Source organism: Mustela lutreola, chromosome 3, assembly GCF_030435805.1.
Source record: "Mustela lutreola isolate mMusLut2 chromosome 3, mMusLut2.pri, whole genome shotgun sequence".
Classification (NCBI taxonomy): domain Eukaryota; kingdom Metazoa; phylum Chordata; class Mammalia; order Carnivora; family Mustelidae; genus Mustela; species Mustela lutreola.
Window position 1 is genome coordinate 170,652,797 of NC_081292.1, and position 23,179 is coordinate 170,675,975.

General features: G+C 45.2%; 1 protein-coding gene and 1 non-coding gene across 7 annotated transcripts in view; both read right to left on the minus strand.

Moving 5' to 3' along the window:
* ATG16L1 (autophagy related 16 like 1) overlaps positions 1 to 22,790 on the minus strand; it is a 36,395-nt gene extending 13,605 nt beyond the window's left edge. The window contains exons 1-10 of one of the 6 annotated variants that reach the window (XM_059167681.1): positions 22,516 to 22,790; positions 19,216 to 19,309; positions 14,636 to 14,741; positions 13,811 to 13,884; positions 12,697 to 12,948; positions 7,540 to 7,605; positions 5,093 to 5,179; positions 4,386 to 4,442; positions 4,125 to 4,172; positions 3,396 to 3,498 (exon numbers count right to left, since the gene is read on the minus strand). In XM_059167681.1, the coding sequence (XP_059023664.1) occupies positions 3,396 to 3,498; positions 4,125 to 4,172; positions 4,386 to 4,442; positions 5,093 to 5,179; positions 7,540 to 7,605; positions 12,697 to 12,948; positions 13,811 to 13,884; positions 14,636 to 14,741; positions 19,216 to 19,309; positions 22,516 to 22,630 (1,002 nt within the window). In that variant the 5' untranslated portion in view covers positions 22,631 to 22,790. The remainder of the gene's footprint in view (positions 1 to 3,395; positions 3,499 to 4,124; positions 4,173 to 4,385; positions 4,443 to 5,092; positions 5,180 to 7,539; positions 7,606 to 12,696; positions 12,949 to 13,810; positions 13,885 to 14,635; positions 14,742 to 19,215; positions 19,310 to 22,515) is intronic. The other 5 variants (XM_059167686.1, XM_059167683.1, XM_059167682.1 and 2 more) reach the window with 5 other exon arrangements.
* On the minus strand, positions 2,188 to 2,462 carry LOC131828444 (small Cajal body-specific RNA 6). The gene has a single exon (XR_009352450.1). It is a non-coding gene; the product is annotated as a small Cajal body-specific RNA 6 (non-coding RNA).
* Positions 22,791 to 23,179: the final 389 nt, after the last annotated feature.

A 23,179-nucleotide genomic window follows, 5' to 3' on the forward strand; every position in this document is an offset into this window, starting at 1 on the left:
CACTCTGGACATCTAACAAAAGGCATCAGATGCTCACTTAGAAATAAAGGGGGTCCGCTCATAAACTAACTTGGATTCCTACCCTATTTTACTCTTATAGTTACAGTTCCATTTATTTAAGCACAGTGCAACCTTCTTAAAAAGCATTCAAAAACCCATGTAGACTAACTGCCAAAAGTTTGTCTTTGCATTAATTTCATTTCTCCTTAAGAAAAATAAAATTCAGTCTATATTCTACTATGATCTTAATGGCTTAAAATTAAGTCTCTGATTAACCACCTCTCTTTTTGTCCAGATTATGTTAATGCTACATGCTAACCTATCTAGTCAAGTACAGCATGGCTTTTCATGATAGAAGTCTTTATGGTTTCCTAATGTGAGTATATCCCCACATGGAGTCCTAATACGAGCAGATACCACACCTGCGGCGATGCATCACTGTTACAGTGGGATTCTATTCTGCTCTGGAAACAATACAGCACTACTGTGTACTAGCAGGGTGACTTTTGCCAAGTTTCTTAACTTTCTGAAGTCTCAGCTCATTTGCTCATCTATAGAAAAAGACTTCTGCCAAGTTGTGTGACTTAGGAGTGTGCCTAATCACCAACAGGCCTTCAACGAAACAGGTATCACTCTGGGAGAATTTTAAATTCTTCACAGGGAGAGACACCTGGGTGACTGTCAGTTAAGCATCTGCCTTCAGCTCAGGTCATGATCCCAGGGTCCTGGGTCATGATCCCAGGGTCCTGGGCTCGCTGCTCCATGGGGAGCCTTTTCTTCCCTCTCCCTCTGTCTGCCACTCTGCCTGCTTGTGCTTTCTCTGTCATATAAATAAAATCTTAAAAAAAGAATAAGTTCTTCACAGGGAAATCTTTTTCTCTAAAGGTTTAATTATTTTGACAAAAGAGACAGAGCATGCACACGGGGGGAGGGACAGAGGAAAAAGGGGAGAAACCCAAGCGATTGCCTGCTGAGCACAGAGCCTGATGCCGAACTCGATCTCTGACCCCAAGAGATGACCGGAGCAGAAATCGAGTCAGATTCTAATTCGACTGAGCTATCTAGGACTCCTTCACAGGGAAATTACTGAGACTGGCATCCAAACTAGAAAAAAAATAATCTGAAAAGATGGTATCTTTTTTTGTGTTCATGATGGGAAGGGAAATGGGGTAAAAAGCATCCCCTCCTAGAATGGGAAAAAAAATACCAGAAAATGTCTCTGAAACCGCTCTTAAAAATTAAGACTATAAGGGTGAATGGGAGGCTCAGTCAGTTGGGCATCTGACTGAGCCCCGCATTGGGCTCTGTGTTCAGCAGGGAGTCTGCTTAGGACTCTCTCTCTCTCCCTTTCCCTTCACCCCTCCAGCTACCTTCTCTAAAACAGATCTTTTTTTTTTTTTTTTTTTTTAAAGATTTTATTTATTTGTCAGAGACAGAGGGAGAGAGAGTGCACGAGCACAGGCAGACAGAGAGGCAGGCAGAGGCAGAGGGAGAAGCAGGCTCCCTGCCGAGCAAGGAGCCCAATGTGGGACTCGATCCCAGGACCCTGGGATCATGACCCGAGCCGAAGGCAGCTGCTTAACCAACTGAGCCACCCAGGCGTCCCTAAAACAGATCAATCTTAAAAAAGAGAAAAGAAAAAAAGAGTATCGATGCTGAAGTCTTTATGGATGAACTACGATGCCTGAGATTTGCTTTAAATTGCTCCAGCAAAAGTGTGTGGGGCAGAGAGAAGAAAACTGGCAGATGTAGCTAACTGGGGCTGCCTGGCAGGATGATGGGTGATGGGACCCAGAAGTTCTTTTACTCCCTGCTCACACCAATGTTTGAAAGTTTTCATAATAAAAAGGAAAAAAAAAAAAGACTGGAAAATGTGGATTACAAATATTAGATCACTAAACAGATCATCTATCATTTGCCTAAAACATCATTTGGGGAAGACAAAAATCTTATTGTCACATCTGCCTGGGACTAAAAAAGATGCCTGAAATATTATCAAAGGCACGATTATTAACTGACTGGGATATACACACCACTTTATTTTGCTTGGTGATCTGATCCCGCCCCAGCCCTTGTGTCCCACTGCTGAAAAGCGATCCGAGAGCTGACCAACCTTTTTGCTCCATGTAATTCCCTTCCTTTTCTTTCTTCTTCTTTTTTTTTTTAATGCTATCTTTCTACTCAGGAGGTCTCAGATTGAAAACTTGAGATCATGCACCATCACACCCATGGCTGCCGCTCCTCCATCTCCTGCATAGCCGGTTCTGTTGGATATCTGTCAGCTGTGAACTGTATACTCTCAGACACACATGCTGACAGAATCCCAAATTATCAGCTGCTCCATTATCCCATACACATGACTTAAATGTGACAGGAGAAAACAATGGGCTGCTCGGAGTTGAGGGCAAGGAAGGGGCTGTGACATTGAGTGCAATCAGACCTTTTACCAATCATCACTGACCTCCATAAGGTGCTTGGGCCTGTCAGGGACTCGCAGGAGTGGAATGGGAAGGGGCCTTAATGGTCCTCAATCCAACTCCTCATCTGGAGGGAGACTCTCTTTATGACAGACAAAGTGGTTAAATCACTCAGCTAGTTAACTGTGGAAATCTCTAATCAATTCCTCCTTATGCCGGAACTAAAAGCCTTCCCCATATAAATTCCCTCCCGTTTTATAGTGAGTCTTTCTCTCCCCTGAAAGCTGGCTCCTCTAACTCAGCCCATGTAAGACACAAGTCAGCCCAGCTATCTGGGCTCTGCTCTGCTTCTCTCTTCCCCCCAGACTCCCACCTGCCAGACCTGAATCAGTACCCCTCATTTCTCCAGGCTGGTTCCATTTCTGCTCAGTTCCCCCAAGCTGGGACCTACTTCTTCATTTCTACTAGCATCCAGCTCTGAACTCCAGCTGACAGCCCCAGCATCACAGTGGCCTCTGCCCAGGACTGTCTCCTGCTTCCAAACTTGTGCTTCTAACAATTGGAAGTCACACAGATTTGGGTATAATTCACGAAGCAAACAGTTGCCCTTACCCACCTTCCAAAACAGACTACTAACTAGAATTTCACTCTAGATCAGAGCCAACCAGTGACAACAATGACACACATTAGTGTAACTTCTCACCAACCACAGCTCCTTCTCCCTTGTCCCATCTCTCATGCTAGGGATTCTCTCTCAGCCAGTCCTGAATTACAGAAAATGGTTATAATAAATTCTATCCTCTAAGCTAAGCAAAATGTATCAATTCCTTCCATTAGACATAGCCAACAGGTGTAAAAGCTTGCTATTGCTCTAAATAAAACAAGAGAAAGCCAGCTGCTGTGGAGAAAGGATCCTTTAACTGTAATGCTCAGTTACCACACAAAGCTTGGTGGGACGTGGGGTTCAACTGTACTTACAAAGACATACATCGCTGTTGTTGGCACTCTCACTTCTTTACTAGAACCAGGATGAGGATCCACATTATCCTGGGGAACTGGAAAGGAAGAGACAGAACGCCTCCTAAGAAGTAACATAAAGGAAAATATTAGGATTGCACAAGGCTTCCTGTCCACCAAACGTACAGGAGGGATTCAAAGATGACTTTTGACAGCTTCTTCTCCCTCCTAGACTCTTTGAACCACAAAACAATTCACCCGACCAGAGGCATCCTCACTCAAACGGCACCCGAGAGGTATCCAGCACGTACCTGCACTCGCTTGCTCACTAACTCACAGACTCCAAAACCCAACACTGAAAAGCAGTCCCGCGAAACTGCTTCCCCAGCCAATAAACTGCTGCAAAAACGTTCTCAACATGAGTTAACTGCCCGTTCTGCGGGGGCTCGTTTGTCTACTGATAAGACTACCTGAAGGTGACTTCTGTGCCTAGTTACAACCATCCTCAGCATCCAGTGTGGTCATAGCGGAATCAAATGCGTGCCCGAGGAGAGGGATGAGATCGTGGCTGCTGTGCAGAGCTCAACCTAACTGCCCGCTCAAGAAGCTGACAGCACTCCTAGGAGCATGCATAGCGGCCTGGGAGGCACATGCACACCCGACAAGGGTGGTGGGGGCTGAAGCGGTGATCAGCACAATTATCAAGGAGCCACGTTCACATGCCGGACTGAGAGAAGGGAGTATTTTCACCTGGCAGCATCAGAAGAGTGATGTCCCAAAAGGGGAGACTCGGACAGACTAAAGGTAAGGCCAGATCAGTACGCAGCAAAATTAAGGAAAGAAAACAGAGGAAAAAGGAAGAAGCTAAGTGAAAAGCTGAAGTCAAAGCATCTGAATACTTGGCGCCACAGAAATTTGGTGTATGCTTAAAAAATGGTGATAAATCATATACAACACTTATGAATATTCACAAACATATTAACAAGGAAAGGTGAAGGTTTTCTAACCTACCCAAAGATATTAGTGATAGAATCCAGAAGGCCTCCAGCAGGCTGCGAGAGTCGCTTACTAAAGAGGAGGGGAGGATAGGTTTAAACCTTAGAAACATTTTGCCCATAATTCATCAATAAAAACAGTCCATAAAAATAGGTACCTGGGAGTATGTTTCCCATCAAGTTCCCAAACCCCAGCCAAGAAACCCCCTCAGAGGAGCAAACCATCAGAAAACAAGGGGAAGGCAAGAGGGAGGACCCAGCTTCAAAGTTTTAAAAGACACAAGGTTCCCCGCATTAAATTAACTTGTCTTAGAAACTGTGCTTCAGAAAATGACTCAATCTGACCTAACAGTGTCTGGCTGTTAATAACTAATCCCCATTCTTTTAGTCCTGCTTTAGTTATTAGCAAAGAAAAAAATCCTGGAACCCAAGTACGAAGTAAACAGTATGATTTAAATAATCATCCCAACAAGGTGTAACTGTCCATCTTGTGGGAAGCCATGACACTTCCTCCCACCTCCCCTCACAGGGTGGTGGCAGCACCAGATAGCTTGAGTCCCATGTGGAGGTGACCTGAGGAAGATGGGGACACTCAGGAGCCCACGATCTCTATAGCTGTGCAGGAGGGGCTGGGCACTCCAGCAAGGGGCTCTTGCTGCCGCCACAACGTGCCGTCCACATACAGCATGAGTGCTCCTCTCCTGGCCCGCCCCAGCTACTTACGTGGCTGCTCTGCTGAGGGCACGCACGGGAGATGTCTCCTCGGTGTGATCAGAGGTTTCGTCCACGATGACTTCAATGTCATCATCCCTGGAAAAAAGGGCAAGAGGCCAAGTCTTTGATCCTGCTCCTTGGGAGCTTTGTGGTGAGTCTGTCCCACAAGCACCACCTCTTAGTCACACGCGGCCTCCATGAGTTGGCCGTGACAAAAACAGCCAAGGGTTCTTCAGAGAAACAGGAATGGTCACACTCTGAATGACACTAAAAAAACGTTTAACCTACTGACATCAAATCTAGAATTCCAGCTGAAAAGAACTTAAAAAGTGATCTTTTGATCCTCTGAGGTGTGAACATCACTCCCACTTGGAAAGCAAGGAAACGATCTAACAAGCCTAGAACCATGCATCCAGTGCCAAGGGAGATTCCTTCCTTCAGGCCGGGTTCACAGGTAAGGGCTCCTGCATGTGAATAACTGGACCACAGTGCTCACCAAGAAACAGTTCCTATGAGATGGGCTGAGCATGGCACAGATGACAGCCAGGGCAGCTCTGGAGCACAAGAAAATGACAGGGCAAGGAGGAGATCCAGGGGAGTAAGGAAAGCTTTTGCTGGAAGGGCAATGGAGTCCATGGTTGCGTTAACATTGGCTTTAAATACTGCCTTAGTAATAGAAACAGGAAAGCAAAATCTCAACACAATTCATTTTGGACTCTCTGGGTATTTTATGCCTAGGTTTCAACACTTGGTGCTTCTGACATGTAGGAAGTCTTATCATGCTTCATGTGAAATAATCAAGACATAGAAATGCCCTGTTGTTTACCCGCCTTATCCCACCGGATACAAAGCACCTCTGGAATCTACCCCACCCCTTGTTCCTGTTTGAGGGAAGGCAAGCAATTATTTTGGTTTTAATGACCTCCTACCGAGTTGCAATCAGAAGTAAAATAATAAAACCTAACAACCCAAGCCTTTATCACCTAATGTTCAGACTCTTTAGACTTGAGAGCTAAATTTTTCCATGATTAATCATCTAGTAAACATATTACTTGATTAATTATCAAGTAAACATATACTTGTTACCAACCAAGTTAAACCAAGTCAAAGAAAAGTTGTTTTCCTTGGCTATCGATTTTAGGATTCCACACAACTGACCCCAGTCTAGGCCAGGATGTAGGGGAGAACAAAGGTATGCCTGAAGAAAGAGAACAAGGCTAGCCTTTCTTTTCTTCGTGGTTCTGGTTTGGAGGAGTCCCCTGTGTCCATACAAGCATGACAGCAGAGCAACAGAGACAGCAAGGGTAGCGACCAAGAGCAGAGCCTATGGAAATGTTTTTAGAATGCGACAAACATGAAGACACTTGGAACCCTGCAAAGGCCCAGGGCCACAAGAAAATACCAGGATGTGGCAACTGGTTATCACAATCTTTCAAAGGTAAGAATGCCCTTTGCCCCAGAAACTCTGCTCTTTGGGAAACAAGAGATTAAAAACAGGCCTTTGAGGTCTGGCCCTCCTAGGTTAGGTTTGCTCTGTCCCTTCCGAGAAGATCTTGGGCAGCATGCTTGACCTAAGTTGTGTCACCTGTTTATGCTGCAGTAGGGATGCAGACAAATGTTGCTTTTATAAGCTGTCATTTCTTTACTTTGTAGTGTCTATAAAATAGAACTGAGATTCATTTTCCACATCTGAGAATACAGAAGAAATGCCTGTAAGTACAGCCTTGGTATGGAAATCTTTTTTCCTTATAAATTAACACCCTGTCTGGTGGCTGACTCCTCTAACTGAATTTAAACCAGTCCCCTCCATTTATAAGGAAACAAACAACATTTTAAAATGCAGTAAATCACAATTCTAATACTGTATTCTGGAATATTTTTCAGTAGAAAAGGAACACATCATAAACCAGAAGCAAGTGGAATTCAGTCATTAACTGAATTAAATTAAATTTAAATATCTACCACTCTTAACACAAAGCTTCAGATCTTGCAGAGGACTCTCCACCCTAACTCTAGATCAGGGAAAGTTCCAAATGGATTCATTCCCTTTTGCTCCAAGAGACTGTCATTTTCACTTAGGCTTCAAAGGTTTGCCCACACCTCCACTCAAAGTCGCATCCCAAGAACAGAGAGCAAGAGAAAGAACCCAGCCCAGCAATACACTCCAGGAGGCCCAATGACGGGTAGAAAATGGATCAAAGTGTCAAGAAGGAAGCAGCAAGGTGGGCACCCATTCAGAGTGCAGAAGTCATCTGTTCACAGCCCCACAGCCCACAAGGAGCATGAGCTGCAGCAGCCTTGGGATGGGAACCCGTGTTTAGTGGCTCCCTCAGAACTTCTGAGTTTCCTTTCTACAATCTATAATAAACGATTTTACAGAAATAAGAACATGGTAACATTTTAAAAGAGCAAATCCAATTACTAAGAGCAGTTCTGATTAGAATAGCTCTACTTACTGTTCAACGGGTAGAGGTTCCTTTGCTGCTTCTGCAAGCTCTTTCTGTAGCCGGGCTTGCCGCCTCCTAGTGAAGAAAGCCCACTAGTTCATGTCGGCCTCAACAAAGCACGGCACTTGGGCCCTCAATAAACTACTAGCTCTCATAAAATACTTGAATGTTCAGTGCATCTCAAATAACTGCCCTGGGCATAGATACCCAAGTCCCAAACCCACACCAGTAATGTCAGTAAGGAACCCTGTCATAAAGGATTCCAGAGCACAGGCCAGAAGAGGGATTATATCATTAGAGAAAGCAGTGACCTAGCAAGGTAGAGCCTGCCCATCGTGACCCGGGGCCTCCCAGGGCAGAAAGGCACATCAGATTTATCCAGGGTTAGTCACGGTCAAGAGTGGGCTTTCTGTAGCAAACAGTCTGACACCAACATGTCAAGAGCATGAAGATTTAATAGTTAAGACTTACTTAAAATTTACTTGTCCCTGACTACTTGGTATTGTTATTGCCAGGTTTTAACTCATTTAATCTTTGTAACAATGCTTTGAGATCTAGCACTACTTTAACAGGTAAGGAAACTGAGGTGTGGGATTCTTGAACTGTCAAAATGCACATGGGTCCACTTACCAGGGCTGCATACAGATGTCTCAGCTATGGACACATTTTTTTTTTTTTTAAGATTTATGTATTTATTTTAGAGAGAAAGTGAGTGTGGGGAAGGGGCAGAGGGAGAGGGAGTGAGAGAATCCTCAAGGAGATCCCCACTGAATGCAGAGCCCCACATGGGGCTCAATCCCAGGACGTGGAGATCATGACCTGAGCCGAAAATCAAGAGTTGGTGGTGGATTACCACCCAGGCACCCCTCAGCTGTGGAAAAATTCTAATGTGGCCAAACAGTCAAGTGCACTGTTACCCTTTCTCAGAAAAAATTTCTGTCTCACCAAGTCCTAAATTCAGGATCTCCTCCATTTTTAACCTTGGCCTTGTTTTCTCTTCCACGGCAATTTCATCTCTAACTGTGGTTTTATTCTGTATGTGGAGAACCCCTAATCTGGAATTCTAGCACTGCTATTAAGCCCCAGCCAAGAATTCAAAAGCTTCTACCAGTGTTAATTCTCAAAACAGGGAGAAGTCCTTTAGATGGCATGTGAGAATCATGGAAAGGGATGATTGCAGCTTATACTCTTCATTTTATTAAAAAATCTTATTTGACACAGAGAAAAAGAGCGTAAGCAGGGGGAGCAGCAGTGGGAGAGGGAGAAGCAGGCTCCCTGCCAAACAGGGAGCCTGATGTGGGGCTCCATCCCAGGACCTGGAGACCATGACCCGAGCTGAAGGTAGATGCTTATCTGACTGAACCACCTAGGTGCCCCTATTTTTTATTTTTTAAAAGAATACTTATTTACTTGATAAGAGTGAGGTGTGCACATACACACAAGCGGGAGGAGGGGAAGAGCAGGGGAGGGACAAGCAGACTCCCTGCTGGGCACAAAGCTCAACACAGGGCGGGATCTCACCACCCTAAGCTCAGGACCTGAGCCAAAATCAAGAACCAGAAGTTTACCTGACTAAGCCACCCAGGCGCCCCCTACACTCTTACTTTTATATGAGGAAGATGGGAAACTAAGTTTTATAGGACGAATGACAAAATTTTATCATTTTTTCTTAGCTGGAATAGATGACCTATGAACTACCTTTGAGGGAAACCAGAATTTGGTGTGGTACAAGTAACAGCTCGTCTACTGCAAAGGCACTACCTCTAAGTGAAGGATAAAAGATCTAGTGTTGTAGGGAGCAGAAGGCTCCTGCAGCCCCTCCTTCATTAGAATAGCCGAAAAGATACTGCCTTCAATAGTTCAAATATTCCCCAAGTGTGTCCGACATAGCAGCCACCGTGATGGCAAAGACCTACCTTAGCATAGTGAGGGAGGCAGAACATGGACAGCTACTTCAAAACATGAAATGTGCCATGCTATCGCTCTGGTAAACTAAGGCTCTAGAAGGAGAACATCTGACTTGGGGATCATTAGGAAGAAGGGAAAGCTTCCAAGGAGTAAAGTCAGAGCAAAAGTGAAGAAACCTCAAGGTCCGCCTATGCAATCAGAATAGAATGCAACCAGAGGCAAATCCTTAGGGAAACACTCCAAAGGAGCAAGGGCAGACATGTAATATGCCTCGTACCCCATGTTCGAAGGAAGTCTATGTCATTCTCCTATCCACTGTGATGACCAAGGACCCTTCCTTAGCTTAACGAAACGCCTGCCTGCTTCTCCCTTGGCAGGTGTTCAACGTGCTACACTGACTTCCAGGTGACCCTGGTGAGTTCACTGCCTTTAAGCTAAGGACTCCACAGCAGAGGCCAAGCTATTTTACTGAAACACGAGGGGCGCCTGGCTGGCTCAGTTGGCAGAGCATGTGACTCTTGATCTTGGGGGTTATGAGTTTGAGCCCCATGTTGGGGGTAGAGACTGGTTAAAAATAAAATCTTTAACAAAAAATGTAAATATGAGACAGAATAAAAAAACAAAGCTCATGTTGTAGTATGACAGAAACTTAAGAAAAGTTAGAAAATACAGAGAAGTATAAAATGAGAAAATAAAAGCCACAGTCTTGCCACGCAGAAATAAACACTATTAACGATATGGTTCCTTTTTAAACTTTTAAATTCATTCAAATTTTGGATCATGTCCTATGAAAACATTTCCTACCATACTTTCAGTTACATTAATTACATGTATTTTCTTGGGTCACTAAGTACTCCTAAGACATGTATTTTTAGATGACTTCGTAAAACTGCACTGTATGAAAGTATCAGTTTATTTCTTCCCCAAGGGAGATACTGCTTCTTATTTTTTATTACTATGAGTAATGTGCGATCACAAAATACTACCCATGACCAAGTCTTAGGACTTGCTTAAAATAAAGTCCAAAAGTGGGAACACTTCTCAGGTCATGCCTAGGTGGCCTTGGGAGGTGGTGAAATGGGCTTTCCACAGACAATGTGAAGGTGATTCCCCCTTCCTCCCGACAGTCCTCCAGGCCAGCTTTCCTGACCGTGTGCACTCCTGCTTTCATCAACTCCCTGTGCCTCACACCTGTTGGAGGGCTCACCTGTCTCATCCACTCTGCAGCAGGATATTTACCTAGTGATTGACTGCATCTCTTTGATTGTTTTTGTGTCAAGAAATCGGAAAATTTTATACAGTCCACTTTTTATTTCTATTTTTTTTAAAAATGTTTGGGAAGTCCTCATACTATTTAGAAATTTTTCATAAAATAAGAAACAGGTATCACATTTTTCATCTCTTACGTTATCAGTTTTTATACAGATTCTGAAATCTACTTGAATGTATTATTTGGAAGGATTAGTAATCATTATGATGACTCCTTCCTATTTTCATTCTTTCAGATTAACTGCAATCATCTTTTCAAATTCTAAACTACAGACACAGGGCTTTAAAATTGTATGTTATGAGGTGCCTGGGTGGCTCAGTGGGTTAAAGCCTCTGCCTTCAGCTCAGGTCATGATCTCAGGGTCCTGGGATCGATTCTTGCATTGGGCTCTCTGCTCAGCAGGGAGCCTGCTTCCTTCTCTCTCCCTCCTTGTGATCTCTGTCAAATAAATATATAAAATCTTTAAAAAAAAAAAAAAGAAAAAGAAAAAGAAAAATCGTATGTTCTAATCTGTTGACCACTTACTGTCCGTTTGCTCAGTGGATTTTCTTAGGCTTTCTAAGTGGATAAGCATGGGCCCCCGCCCCTTCTAGTGGCCTTTCATTCTGCATCTTATCTGGTCCGATGGCCAAAACATCAGTCAGAGTTGAAGAGAGTGAGCCCTTCCTTCTGTTCCTGGTTTTGATGTGTGTTAGACTCTCCGTGGAAATTTTCAACACACACACTTCCCTCCATCAAGACTGACTCTGGCATCTAGAATGGAAGGTCTCCCTGTTAAGAATGCTACTGGCTGTTGGTTGCTGATATGTGTGTTTATTAAAAGCTTTTGTTCCAAGTTGAAGGGTTTTTATCAGGACTGGGAACTGAATCTGAGCAAATGGCATTTTTGGGGTCTACTATAGTGGCCCTACAGTTTATCATCCAAGGTGAGAGATTTAATTGATTTCCAGATACACTGTCTTTAATTCCTGGGGGTAAATCCTAGTAGGACTGCAGTAAATTAAAAAAAAAAAAAAAAAAAAAAAAAAAGGTACTGGGGCACCTGGCTGGCCCAGTCAGTTAAGGAACCATCTCTTGATTTTGGCTCAGGTCATGATCTCAGGGTTTTGGGATAGAGCCCCGTATGTACTGGGCACGGAGCCTGAGATTTTCTCTTTCCCTCTCAGCTCCCCTTGTGTGGGCACACACACTCTCTTTGGGGGGGTGGGGCGGAGGTACCAGTGACTCTGACTTAGGAATTTTACATCTATATTCATGTGAGGTTAGACCGTAGTCTTATTATTATACTATCCAGAGCTTTGGTATGGATGTGGTTGGTGTTATAAAATTATGGATGGGAAAAATTACAATCTTTTTCTATTTCTGGTTTGCCTTCTATTGTTCAAGAATTAGCTTTTCTCCTTGACACACTGAAAGAATTCACTGGCAAAAACTGTATGGGCCAGGGACGCCTGGGTGGCTCAGTTGGTTAAGCAGCTGCCTTCGGCTCAGGTCATGATCCCAGCGTCCTGGGATCGAGTCCCACATCGGGCTCCTTGCTTGGCAGGGAGCCTGCTTCTCCCTCTGCCTCTGCCTGCCATTCTGTCTGCCTGTGCTCACTCTCTCCCCCTCTCTCTCTCTGATAAATAAATAAAAAAAAAAAAAAATTAAAAAAAAAAAAAAAAGATTCTCTCCTGCTCCCTCTGCCCCTCCCCACTGCTTGTGCTCTCTAAATAAATAAAGTATTAAAAATTAAAAAAAAAAAAAAAAAAAAACTGTATGGGCCAAAACCCTTTTGGAAGGTAATCCTCCGCTCAGCTGTAAAAGTGTTCTTATAAATGCAAATCTCTTTTATGTGCACCACTGAGGTTTCTGATTTTATTAGTGTTTTCTGGCCAGCTTGTGCCATCCCTCCTCATCAGAGCTGCCAGGTTTGTTTCTGTCTTTTCAGAAAACAAGGCTCTACTTTACTAAAAAAGGGAATCACTACCTGTGGACTAGTGTCTCACCTTGAATCTTTTTCATTCTCTGCATTTAGGCGATTGGCTTCCTGGGCTTTCTCAGCCATCCACCTGGTGACCAGCTCCTGGTTCTCTTCAGTAGTTTTCCTCAGTTTCTCCTCCAAGGCAGTAAACGTGATCTGTAGGGCATCATACTCATCCTTCAGGGTCTGGTTGGCTCTTTCAAGGTCCTGAAGCTTACTGCGTAGTTCTTGGCACTCCGTCTCCAGGTCAGAGATAGTCTGCAAACATTCTGCAATTCTGAAAGCAGGACGTGGAGAAGAGGAATGGGCCTGCTCGGGAGCCCTGTGAGGAGCCAGGGCACCTTACCAGGTGCTGGAGCTCCATGAGCACGGCCCCCTACAATAACGCCAGCCATCACACCAGGTGCCACGGAGGACTCATGTTTATGAACATCTCACTTAGCCAAGCCCAGCCCCAGTGGTTTACAGGACAAGTTGATTGGGAGAGGAATTTTACCTAGGGTAAAATTCACCCAGGTGATGAAGGACTAGAAAAGCAGGACTTGAAAAGGGAACTTTTGATGCCTATATAGAGTACTAACAGAGGCCTAGAAATTCTGCACTTTCTGTTGGTTTGATCACTCGATAAGCAAAGATGCCTTTCTAAGCCTTTAGAGACCCCTGTCTGCAGAGCAAGGAAAAAAGGCACAGAGGAAACCCAGGCTTCCCTCCAGCTCAATGGTCCTACAATTTGGAATTCCAGGCTTCTCCCTGATCAAGAATTATCCTGCCAACAAACTCATCCCTGTTCCCAAAGGCCACAGGCTCACTCTGGCACCATCTCCACCACAGAAGACGCTAGCTCTCCTATGCAGTGGCAACAGGGAGAGCCATGAATGCTTTGGGGACATTCACAAGGGCCAAGGGTACTTGCCAGGGGCATGCTGGGAACCCAGGAGACTGAGGGCACTGTCCTTGCCTCTGCCATCCTTAGCAGGTAGATTAAAAATCTCAGGCTGTGCATGCACAGAAGTGACACTCCTGCTGAGTCCCATGTGGTGACCATTTGCCAGCAATCACCACTGGCCCCACCCACGAGAGTACAATAAACAGAGTGCAACACCATGGCCAGCCCTGGAGAAGGCATCATCTCTACTCACTTTGCTTCATTCATCTGCATCTCCCTGTCCTTCTGCTGCATTTGGTTATTCAGGTCAATCACCAATTGAGCTAACTGGGGAAAGGAAAACACTTGCATCAGTGAGAGAGTTCAGGACCTCAGCTGGAACCTAAACAGTGGGTGCTTTTTAAAATTTGGAGGGGGGGCTTTTATTTTTAAGAAAGAAAATGTGCCGTGTAGAGTTGGGCCAAGGCCCCAGGAAGAAATAAGGTAGGTGGCAGCAAGGAGCGAGAGGGCAGATGGGGATGCTCATGGGAACAATGGGAAGTGCTACGGGTCACTGCCAGGTTTCCACTGAAGACTCATCTGTCCCCCCACCTCAGCCACCTTTCACACACTTCAGCTGGTAAAATGATCAATTCAGCTGCATTGATGAGAAAATACATTTTCTCATAATTTGCCATCAAATCGCCACCCAGGATTAATATAGCCCAGGACTTTTTTTTATGTCCTTTCTAATGAATTTTTCAGAAATTGCAGGGTTCACTCTCAAATACCCTAGGAAAATATTAGTGAGACCTGCCCTCGAACAGGCAGAAAAGCCTGCTTCTTTCCCTTGAAGTTTCTCCACTTGTACCTTTCATGCCACCTGGGAATGGAGTGACCGGCAGCTATCCTAGTGGCTTGCCCTCTTGCTGATGGAGGGAAAGCCCTTGGCTTTCCCGATGTTGCATTCCCAGAGAGAGGATGATGCCACACGTAGCCAGGACAGCTGCAAATTCTAGTGCAAGCGCCCTCCTGCCTATTCTCCTCCACTGCAGGGCCTGCGCAGAGCAGAGCAGAGACGAGGAGCAGCTATCAGTACCTCCCCACGTTTCTTGTGTAGCTCAGTCAGTTCTTCTTGGTGTTTAATCCTCAGCTGGGCCATCTCTTGTAGCTGACTATCATTCCAGGCAGCATCGTGTCCAGGACTAAGTCCCCAAACCAGACAGATGAAAGAATGTGCAAAAAAGAGAGTAAAGAGAAAAAAAAAAATCAGACCCCAAACCACCTCAGTTTGGCACTGAAACAGTAACCTCAGAATTTTGAACCTGTACGTGACACACAACCAATAAAGCCATTCATTTTCTCTGGGACAATGTGGTTCTAAGCCACTACAAACCTGAAGCAGAAAATAGGAAACATGAGACATGGTAAAATAAACCAACCACAACTTGAACCACGGGTCGTGTCAGGAACAAAGCATGGATTCCAGATGAGGCTTAGGTAAACATGGAGGAGACAACAAGGTCCAGTCACTCGACAAATGTTTGAGTGCCAACTACGTGCCAGGCACTGACCTTGGACCTGGGGAGAAGGCAGTGAACACAAAGCTTTGCTCTCAGGTGACAGATAAACAGTTAAGAGCAGACACAGTGAGTAAGTAAATACATGAAGTCCAGTGGTCAGACATGCTGTGAAGAGAAACTAAGGAGGGTAAAGGTGGGGACAGAGCAACAGGGTTCCTGTTCTGGGGGGGGCACCTTGAGAGGAGGCTTCTCTGAGAGGAGAACATCACTGCGGACCGGAAAGAAGTGAGGAGCCAGCCACATGGCCCCTGGAGGCTGGGCCCTCCAGTGAAGAGGGAACGTCAAGTGTAAGAAAGGCCTGGAGAAGGCAGCCTAGCTGGTGTCCTCGGAGAAAGTATGAGCGGAGCTCCACACGCAGGAGGGTAGAGAAGACGGTCAGGGAGGAGGTGGGGAGACCATGCAGAACCTCCCAGGCTCCTCCTGGGACAATGACTGGAAGTCACTGCAGTATTTTGAGCCTCTAGAGGAATCACTTAAGTTTTAACAGGATTGCTATGGTTGCTGGGTGGAGAGCAGACCACGGCGGGGGGTGGGGGGTGTGGGGAGGAAGGGGTAGAAACAAGGAGAGCAGTTCATGAGCTGTTACAAAGTCCAGCTCAGATCAAGGTGGTAGCAGTAGAGGCAGTGAGATGTGGTCAGATCCTAGATCCATTCTGAAGAGAGAGCCCACAGGACTTGCTTTTTGCGTCGGCTAGAGAGTCCAAGGGAAAGGAAGGAGTGGAGGAGGACTCCAGGGCTTTGGGCCTGAGCAAGTGTGAAAGGTGCAGGCACCACCTACTGAGACAGGAGGGACTGGGGTTTGGGAAAGACCTGAAGAGGGTGGTGTGGACACCCAAGGGGGTATGTGGAGTGGAAATCAGCCGTGAGAGTCTGCATGTCAAGTACAGAAATCCAAGCCAGAGGCGAACAAGTGGAAGCTGTCGGCAAACGTATCTGAAGCCCCAGAGCTGAGCTCAACGCCCTCAAGAGTTCACGTAGTTTTGGAGGCTTGGCAGGGGTTCGCACCCCAGGTCGGAAACAGTGGGTGACTGACCTGTGTGTTTTAGCTCAGGACCAGGGCTGCGGCTGCAGAGGAGAACCATCAGAAGACAGACACTTAAACCACAACCCGGGGAAAGCACAAGATGGGGACGAGGAAGACACTGGAAAAGTAGGACACCAGCACCTGAAGGGAGGGGAGAACGGCCTCTTCCGTATGCCCTGTCTTGAACAAGAGGGGAAAGGGAGCAGTGTGACACTCCCTCCCTCTAAAGGTACTTTTATGACATGTTCCAAGCCCATCCTAATACTTCATCCTTTGAGGCAATCTAATACTTCCCCAATCTTCACCCATGAAGTAGAAGCCAAGAGATTAGAAAGTGGAACACACTGTACAGGAAGTCACCCTAAATTAGGCATAAGAACTAGAAATTATTTTTATCAAATCCTCTTATGTTAATGCAAAGCACTGTGAAATACGCAAATGTATAAGCAGTCCCTTCTTCCAAGAGCACATCAGGTCACTCCCTGCTTGCCTGGTGCTACAGATGGATGACAAGGACACCGGGCAGCCATGGTCTAAAGTGGTGGTTCTCAGATCATCTGATTACAGATTACGGGCCTTACTAACTTACTGAAATGGTAGGTCTGGTGTGGGGCCCAAGATTCTAACTGCATTTCTAACAATTTGCTAGATGCTGTCATCTAGGAAACATACGCAGGAAATGAATGGAATCAACTACTTCTATGCTGTAATCTATGTAGAGAGCAAAGGGATTAAAACACTACAGGAGGGATGCAGAGAAGAGATCCAGATAAAGCTTTTTAAGCACAGGTGGTAGTATTTTAAGAATAACTAGGATGAGATGGACAGAACTTAAGGAGACAGAAGGGCAAAGGAAGCCACCAGGCCCATCTTCTGTAAATACCCTTCCGGCACCATCAAACACCCACTTAAGCTGCTCTACCCCAAGGGACTAATGGATAGACGCACAAGAGTGTGTGAGTGAAGGATGAACATGCCTGAGTGAGTGACTACCAACGAGGAGGGGCAGGACACTGAGGGAAAAAGGAATCACAGACGACTTGTGGGAAATAAGGGCACCATTAATAGAAACAAAGCCATCAGGAGAGGCCTCATTAGGGGCTCAAGTTTTTAGGAAAGGAAGGATCTCCAATTAAATTACCATTCCAGTGATATTCAATCAAAAGAATTGTTGTATATCTATTTATAGCACCTTTCCAAGCAAACGAACTTGACTGACCAATACAGGAGAGAAAAATATGGACATCAAGAGTCTAATTAGATAGAAACAAAATATTTCAAGTTTTCAGCTGATTGATTTAGATGAAAAGGTAAGATGGCATTTTCTATACCTAATATTGACCAGAAGGCTACACCTAATATTTTAAATACTAGAGTAGGCCTCCCAGGGCCACAGTCAGGAAGCAGCTCTTGAATTTATTGTTAAGGAAGGACAGAACCTGGGCTGGACCCTCTGTTCCTCTTTCCCACTCTGGTCTGCCAGGAGACCAGATGAAGAAACACGGATGGCATGCAGTTACATAGCAGATTTAGCTATAGGAATAAATAAGTTTGGCTGCACCTTACACTTCTGGGTTTTAAAAAACCCTTAAATTAATACCAACTCGTTTTTACAGTTGCTAAATGTTATCTGACACCTAAAAAAAGTACACAGATTCTAGAGTAGTGATGAGTACTGTTCCCATACTGACCCTCAAATTTAATATGCAAACATGATAAACATCTGGAAAAAGACAGTAAGATGATAGAATGATTCTATTTAAACTGTTTCTGATGAAATCTGGCTTTTAGATTTTTTTGGACCATGGCCCTCAAAAAGAAATATAGCTTACGGGGCACCTGGGTGGCTCAGTCAGTTAGGTGTCTGCCTTCGGCTCAGGTCATAATCCCAGGATCTTGGGATTGAGCCGCGCATCAGGCGCCCTGTTCAGTGACAAGTCTGCTTCTCCCTCTCCCTCTAACCCTCCTCCTGCTCGTGAGCACACACACACTCTCTCTCTCAAATGAATAAATACGAGAAAGCAAAAACTTAAAAGAAAAATAGTTTACATGAATGACCCATGTAAACACATCAAACTTATCATGAACACATATTGCGTACTTAATGAAACAATACTTATCCTTCCTATTAAAATGCAAGGTTTTCCTAATCTTTCTTAAAAACAAAAAAAACAAAAAAAAAAAAAAAAAACTTGGGCACCTGGGTGGCTCAGTCATTAAGCATCTGCCTTTGGCTCAGGTCATGATCCCAGGGTCCTGGGATGGAACCCTGTGTCGGGCTTCCTGCTCAGAGGGAAGCCTGCTTCTCCCTCTCCCACTCCCCCTGCTTGTGTTCCCTCTCTCGCTATGTCTCTGACAAATAAACTTTTTAAAAAATCTTTAAGTAAAATAAATAAAGCTTGCTGCGACCTGCTAGCTTAATTTCACTCTACTAAAAATACGTTGAAAATCACTGAAATTAAAAAGCATCAAACAGACCTGTATTGTATAAAAAGCACTTCATGTTTATGCACCAGTCAATCCTGTATTAATAAGAGCTGTGTAAATCTGCTCAAGAATGCCTACTTGTGGGGCGCCTGGGTGGCTCAGTGGGTTGGGCCGCTGCCTTCGGCTCGGGTCATGATCCCAGGGACCTGGGATCGAGTCCCGCATCGGGCTCTCTGCTCAGCAGGGAGCCTGCTTCCCTCTCTCTCTCTGCCTGCCTCTCTGCCTACTTGTGATCTCTGTCAAATAAATAAATAAAATCTTTAAAAAAAAAAAAAAAAAAAAAAAAAAGAATGCCTACTTGTGTGATTATTCAGGAAGTGAACCCTGTAGGCTGATGGAGGAACTGGCCCAGTTACCCGCCTCGAGTGACTTCTCAGACTTACAACACCTACTGAAAAGCCTTCTTCGTGGGTACATACCCTCAAAGAAAGGATTTTAGTTACTGGGCTTCACAAGTTCTTATCTGAAAGGAACTGACAAAAAGTGGAGCACAGAAACAGTACCTCTCAATTAGAAAAGTGACAGCTAAACTGAGATCCATTTTAACTGAAGAGACACAAGCAACAAAGGATAGTTTCAAAATACCTTATCTCATGCCTGTTGGGGATGTCATGCTTTTCAGCTTGTAGCTTATGGGCCAGCACTGAATGAAGATCTGACTTTTCTAGCAACTTGTTATCTATTAAAAAGGAAAAGAAGAAACACATTATTATAACTGATGCACACCTTATCACTACTACATATCCTGTAAATATTTGGACCAAAAAAACCCAAAGGGGACAACTGGGTATGTTTCACTTTCATGAGGTGTCCAAGTACCAGGTGCTGCACTTGGACAGCAATTGTACCAACTGTCCAAAACCCAGGAACATACACTCCTTCAATGCTTCCTGGCCTAAGCAGGAGCAGCCCAGCCAAAGGAACCTGTGGAAGCATCCTTACAAGAATGTCCCCCACTTACCTATGTTTATCTCAGAAGTTACAAAACAAAACAAAACAAACCCAGTGGAAAAATGAAACATTATGTACCTTATTATTACATTTGGAAAACGTAATTTTTAGATCAAGGCACTAGAAATACAATATGAATGAGAGTCCTTGGCCTTGAGGAACTCAAGTATAGCAGAAGGTCAAGTATAAGGACTAGAAGAGTTATCTTTACTCATATGCTTGGATGGTTTGACAGAGTCCAGGCAGGAGGGCCAGCAGTGATCTGGCAAGCAGACAGAAATGAAAGCTGGAACCAACACATGAAAGAGCAGAATGAAAAATTCAGACCTTTTCTTACTGGCCATGGTAAAATAACAGATTTTAACAGCAGGCAGTGACACAGACAGACATTTACTCGTAAGAAGTCGAAGATTATTCTGAAGTTCCTTGCTCAGGTGACTTTGGAAGATGCTAATGTGTCAAAGAATACAAGAGTGGAGAACCTAAGGAAGAAAATGAGTTTTCCTTCTGAAAGTAACAAATGTGACAGGAAACATGATGCAGGAATTCAAAGGACAAGTAGTTTAGAATGACAGTCACACAGGGACTGGCAAGGTGGGAGGGGGCACTAAGCAAAACAGAATGATCATGGGAAATTCTCTAAACAGTTACATGTGATGGGGACTGTCTAGATCAGAACTGCTCTAGAACAAAATTTTGATAGGATTTATGCTAGTGAATATTACTGCTGGAAGGCCTTATCTTTTTCTTCTTAAAGACAGTCTTGAGTTCTACTTCTCTTTTATATATGGAAATGGAACTCCTGGGCAGAAACAGAAATATTCTTGGTTTGGGTTAATTTAATCAACCAGTTCAGCAGAACAAGGAAGCATGGTTCCAACCCTGAGTGTTCACCCACATCAAATAATAAGATCTTCAAAATGTCACACCAGAGGTGGGTGCCCTGAGATATTAGGTCTTTCAAAGGACAGGAGATATTCAAGAGGGACCCTCCCTAAAAGTTCCTCTCACTAAAGAGAAGGATCCAGCTGAAGGGAAGCTGCCATCTGTCCTTACAATCTCTTTTCATCTTTCTCTTTAGGTTCAGAGGCAGAGCTGAACCTGACTGGCCAGGGAAGGGAAGAAGAGAGTAGTGAAGCTGTTCCACAGGCAAAATGGAAATGGCCCCCCAAATATCAATCGCTGACCTAAAGACAAAAGCTCTAAGAGGCAAAGGTTGTCATTCTCTCCAGCTCCCTAACTGCCTCTCATATCAGTCTGGGCTCCTAGCCCCTCAGGCAAGCACTATTCCCCATAGCTATTTAATGACCTGCTCCCTCTCAGCATGATCTTCTGATTTTTCTCCTACACCCCTCCCATCAAAATGACGATTTTCAATGCTGAAACACCATCCAATCCCTATCTATGCAATTATAGCAACTTCTGTTTATAGACTATTTCGAAAATGGCTTTCAAAGCACTTATACATAGTTTTTATGAAGCGGGCAGGGTGAGATTCGCCCCTTTTACAAAAGCAGTAAATCAGACTCAGAAACGTAAGTGAAAAGATCAGTAAGATGTGGAGTCAAACTTCCAGCCCAATTTGACTGTAAGTTTATTTTAGCTTTTAAGACAAAACATTCAACAAACACCTGACCACCTGAATTTCCATAACCCATTGGGAATCACTTTTGAGTGGGAGGGGCTTTCTGTGTTTCTGGCTGTAAGGATCTCTTAGAGTACACAACAGCGGCAAATTATCTCACTCTGCTTCCCACCTTTGCTAAGAGGGCGCGCGGGTTCAGTGAAAGCAAGGAAGGGTCATTTCTTCAGAACCCCAGTGAGAAAAACAAAACACAAAGTTAGGACCCATCAAGTCTGTGTTCAAATCCAGACTCCAGAAGAATCTGCTATGCTTCTCCAAGAAACCTTATTAATCTCTCTCTGCATGGTTTCCTCACCATTCCTAAAAAAGACAATAGGACCTGCTTCATAGAATTTTCAAGAAGATAAAGAGAAAATAACACATGCCGCTTATCTACTGAAGCACTCAAACCACTCTGCACATTAGAAATACTTGGGGAGCATCAAAAAACACTCCCATCGGCGTCCCGCCCTCACATACTGCAATTTAACTAATCTGGGCTTTTTAATTCTTAAAAGATCCAGGTGATACTAATGTGCACATAAGTTTGGGAACCACTGATTTAGCACAGAATTCATTAATAGGCGACTATTACTTTGAATCTCACCATCAACATGGACTCCAAACTTTTGTCAGGCTTACTTCAAAGGGCAGATGGAACCATAAGACTGAGGAGTGCTCATTTCTCCCCCTAAATGTGTCATTTATCGGTTACGTAAAATTGGGGAAGGAGCAAGGAAATGCTCAGGGAGGCTCACCTAAGGGTACGAACATTTTGGTACTCAAACTGCAGACAGGGGTCGGGAGAGGAGAAAACCTTCATATTTAAGTTTCCAATAACGATGTCCCAACCAACCAGCACGACTCAAAATGTGTTAAAGAACACCAAGAACACCAAGGTGGACTAAAAAACGAGAGGTCCGAGGAATCAGAGGCTGAATATTTCAGAGAACAATCTTAATTACGTGAGTTAATGCTTAAAGTCCGTGACCCGTTTCAACCACACGAGGCCCCAAACGGGACGTTTCTAGACCCTATTCACGTACACAGGCGTGGAAGCTTGGCTTACAAACACAAGCGTGAACGGTGCCTGCCCACGAAGAACACACAGTTTAGTAGGGAAAGCCCTCTAAAGTCCAAGAGTGTAAGATCTAAAAAAAACGGCATGCGGCGTCCGCCTCGTAGGGTTTGTGGGGCAGCCGCAAGGCGCGCAGGCGACGCCAGGGGTCCGCCTACGGCTTCCGCCGGCACCCCGCGTGCTGCTGCGGGGTCCGCCCGCCCGCCCGCTCCCCTGGCCGCCCGCCGCTCACACTGCAGGATGATCTCTTCGAATGCCTGCCTCTGTAGCCGGTCCCGCCGCCTCAGCTCCTCCGAAATGTGGCGCTTCCAGCGGGGAAAGTCTGCGGCGCGGAGCCCCGACGACATTTCGCGCGCTGCCCCGGCGCCTTAGCGCCGCCAATCCGAGTAGGGGATGGCGGCCCCGGACCGCAGCATCGGCTACCAGCGGACGCCGGAAAACCGGCGGCCCAGAGCACACTACCACGCACAGGCCGCCGCCAATGCCGTCAGGGACCGTCTTCCGGCTCCTGCCGGAAAGGGTTGGGGTCAAGGCCGGAAAGCCCGCCTCCTAACCCGACGATTTACGCTACACGCGTGCGCGTGGCCGGTGGCTGCTCAAGGCGCTGAGTAATGACGCCCTCCCGAGGCCGGAAGCGCAGGCGGCAAGAGGTGGCCGCTGGGAGGCGTGCGAGCTACGCGGGAGCCTTAGCTGTAAGAGGGAAGGGGACAGGGAAGGAGCCGTCTGTCAGTTGACGTTTCCTTCGCTGCCTACCCCACCCCCACCCCCGCCGATTTTTATTTTCCTTGGCCTGCCTTTCTTTATTGCCTCAGTTTACAAGCAGAAGTGGAGGCCACTCCCCACACAGTAGCTGAATGACCCTAGATGAGTGGCAATCTTGCAAAGCCTGTTTCCTA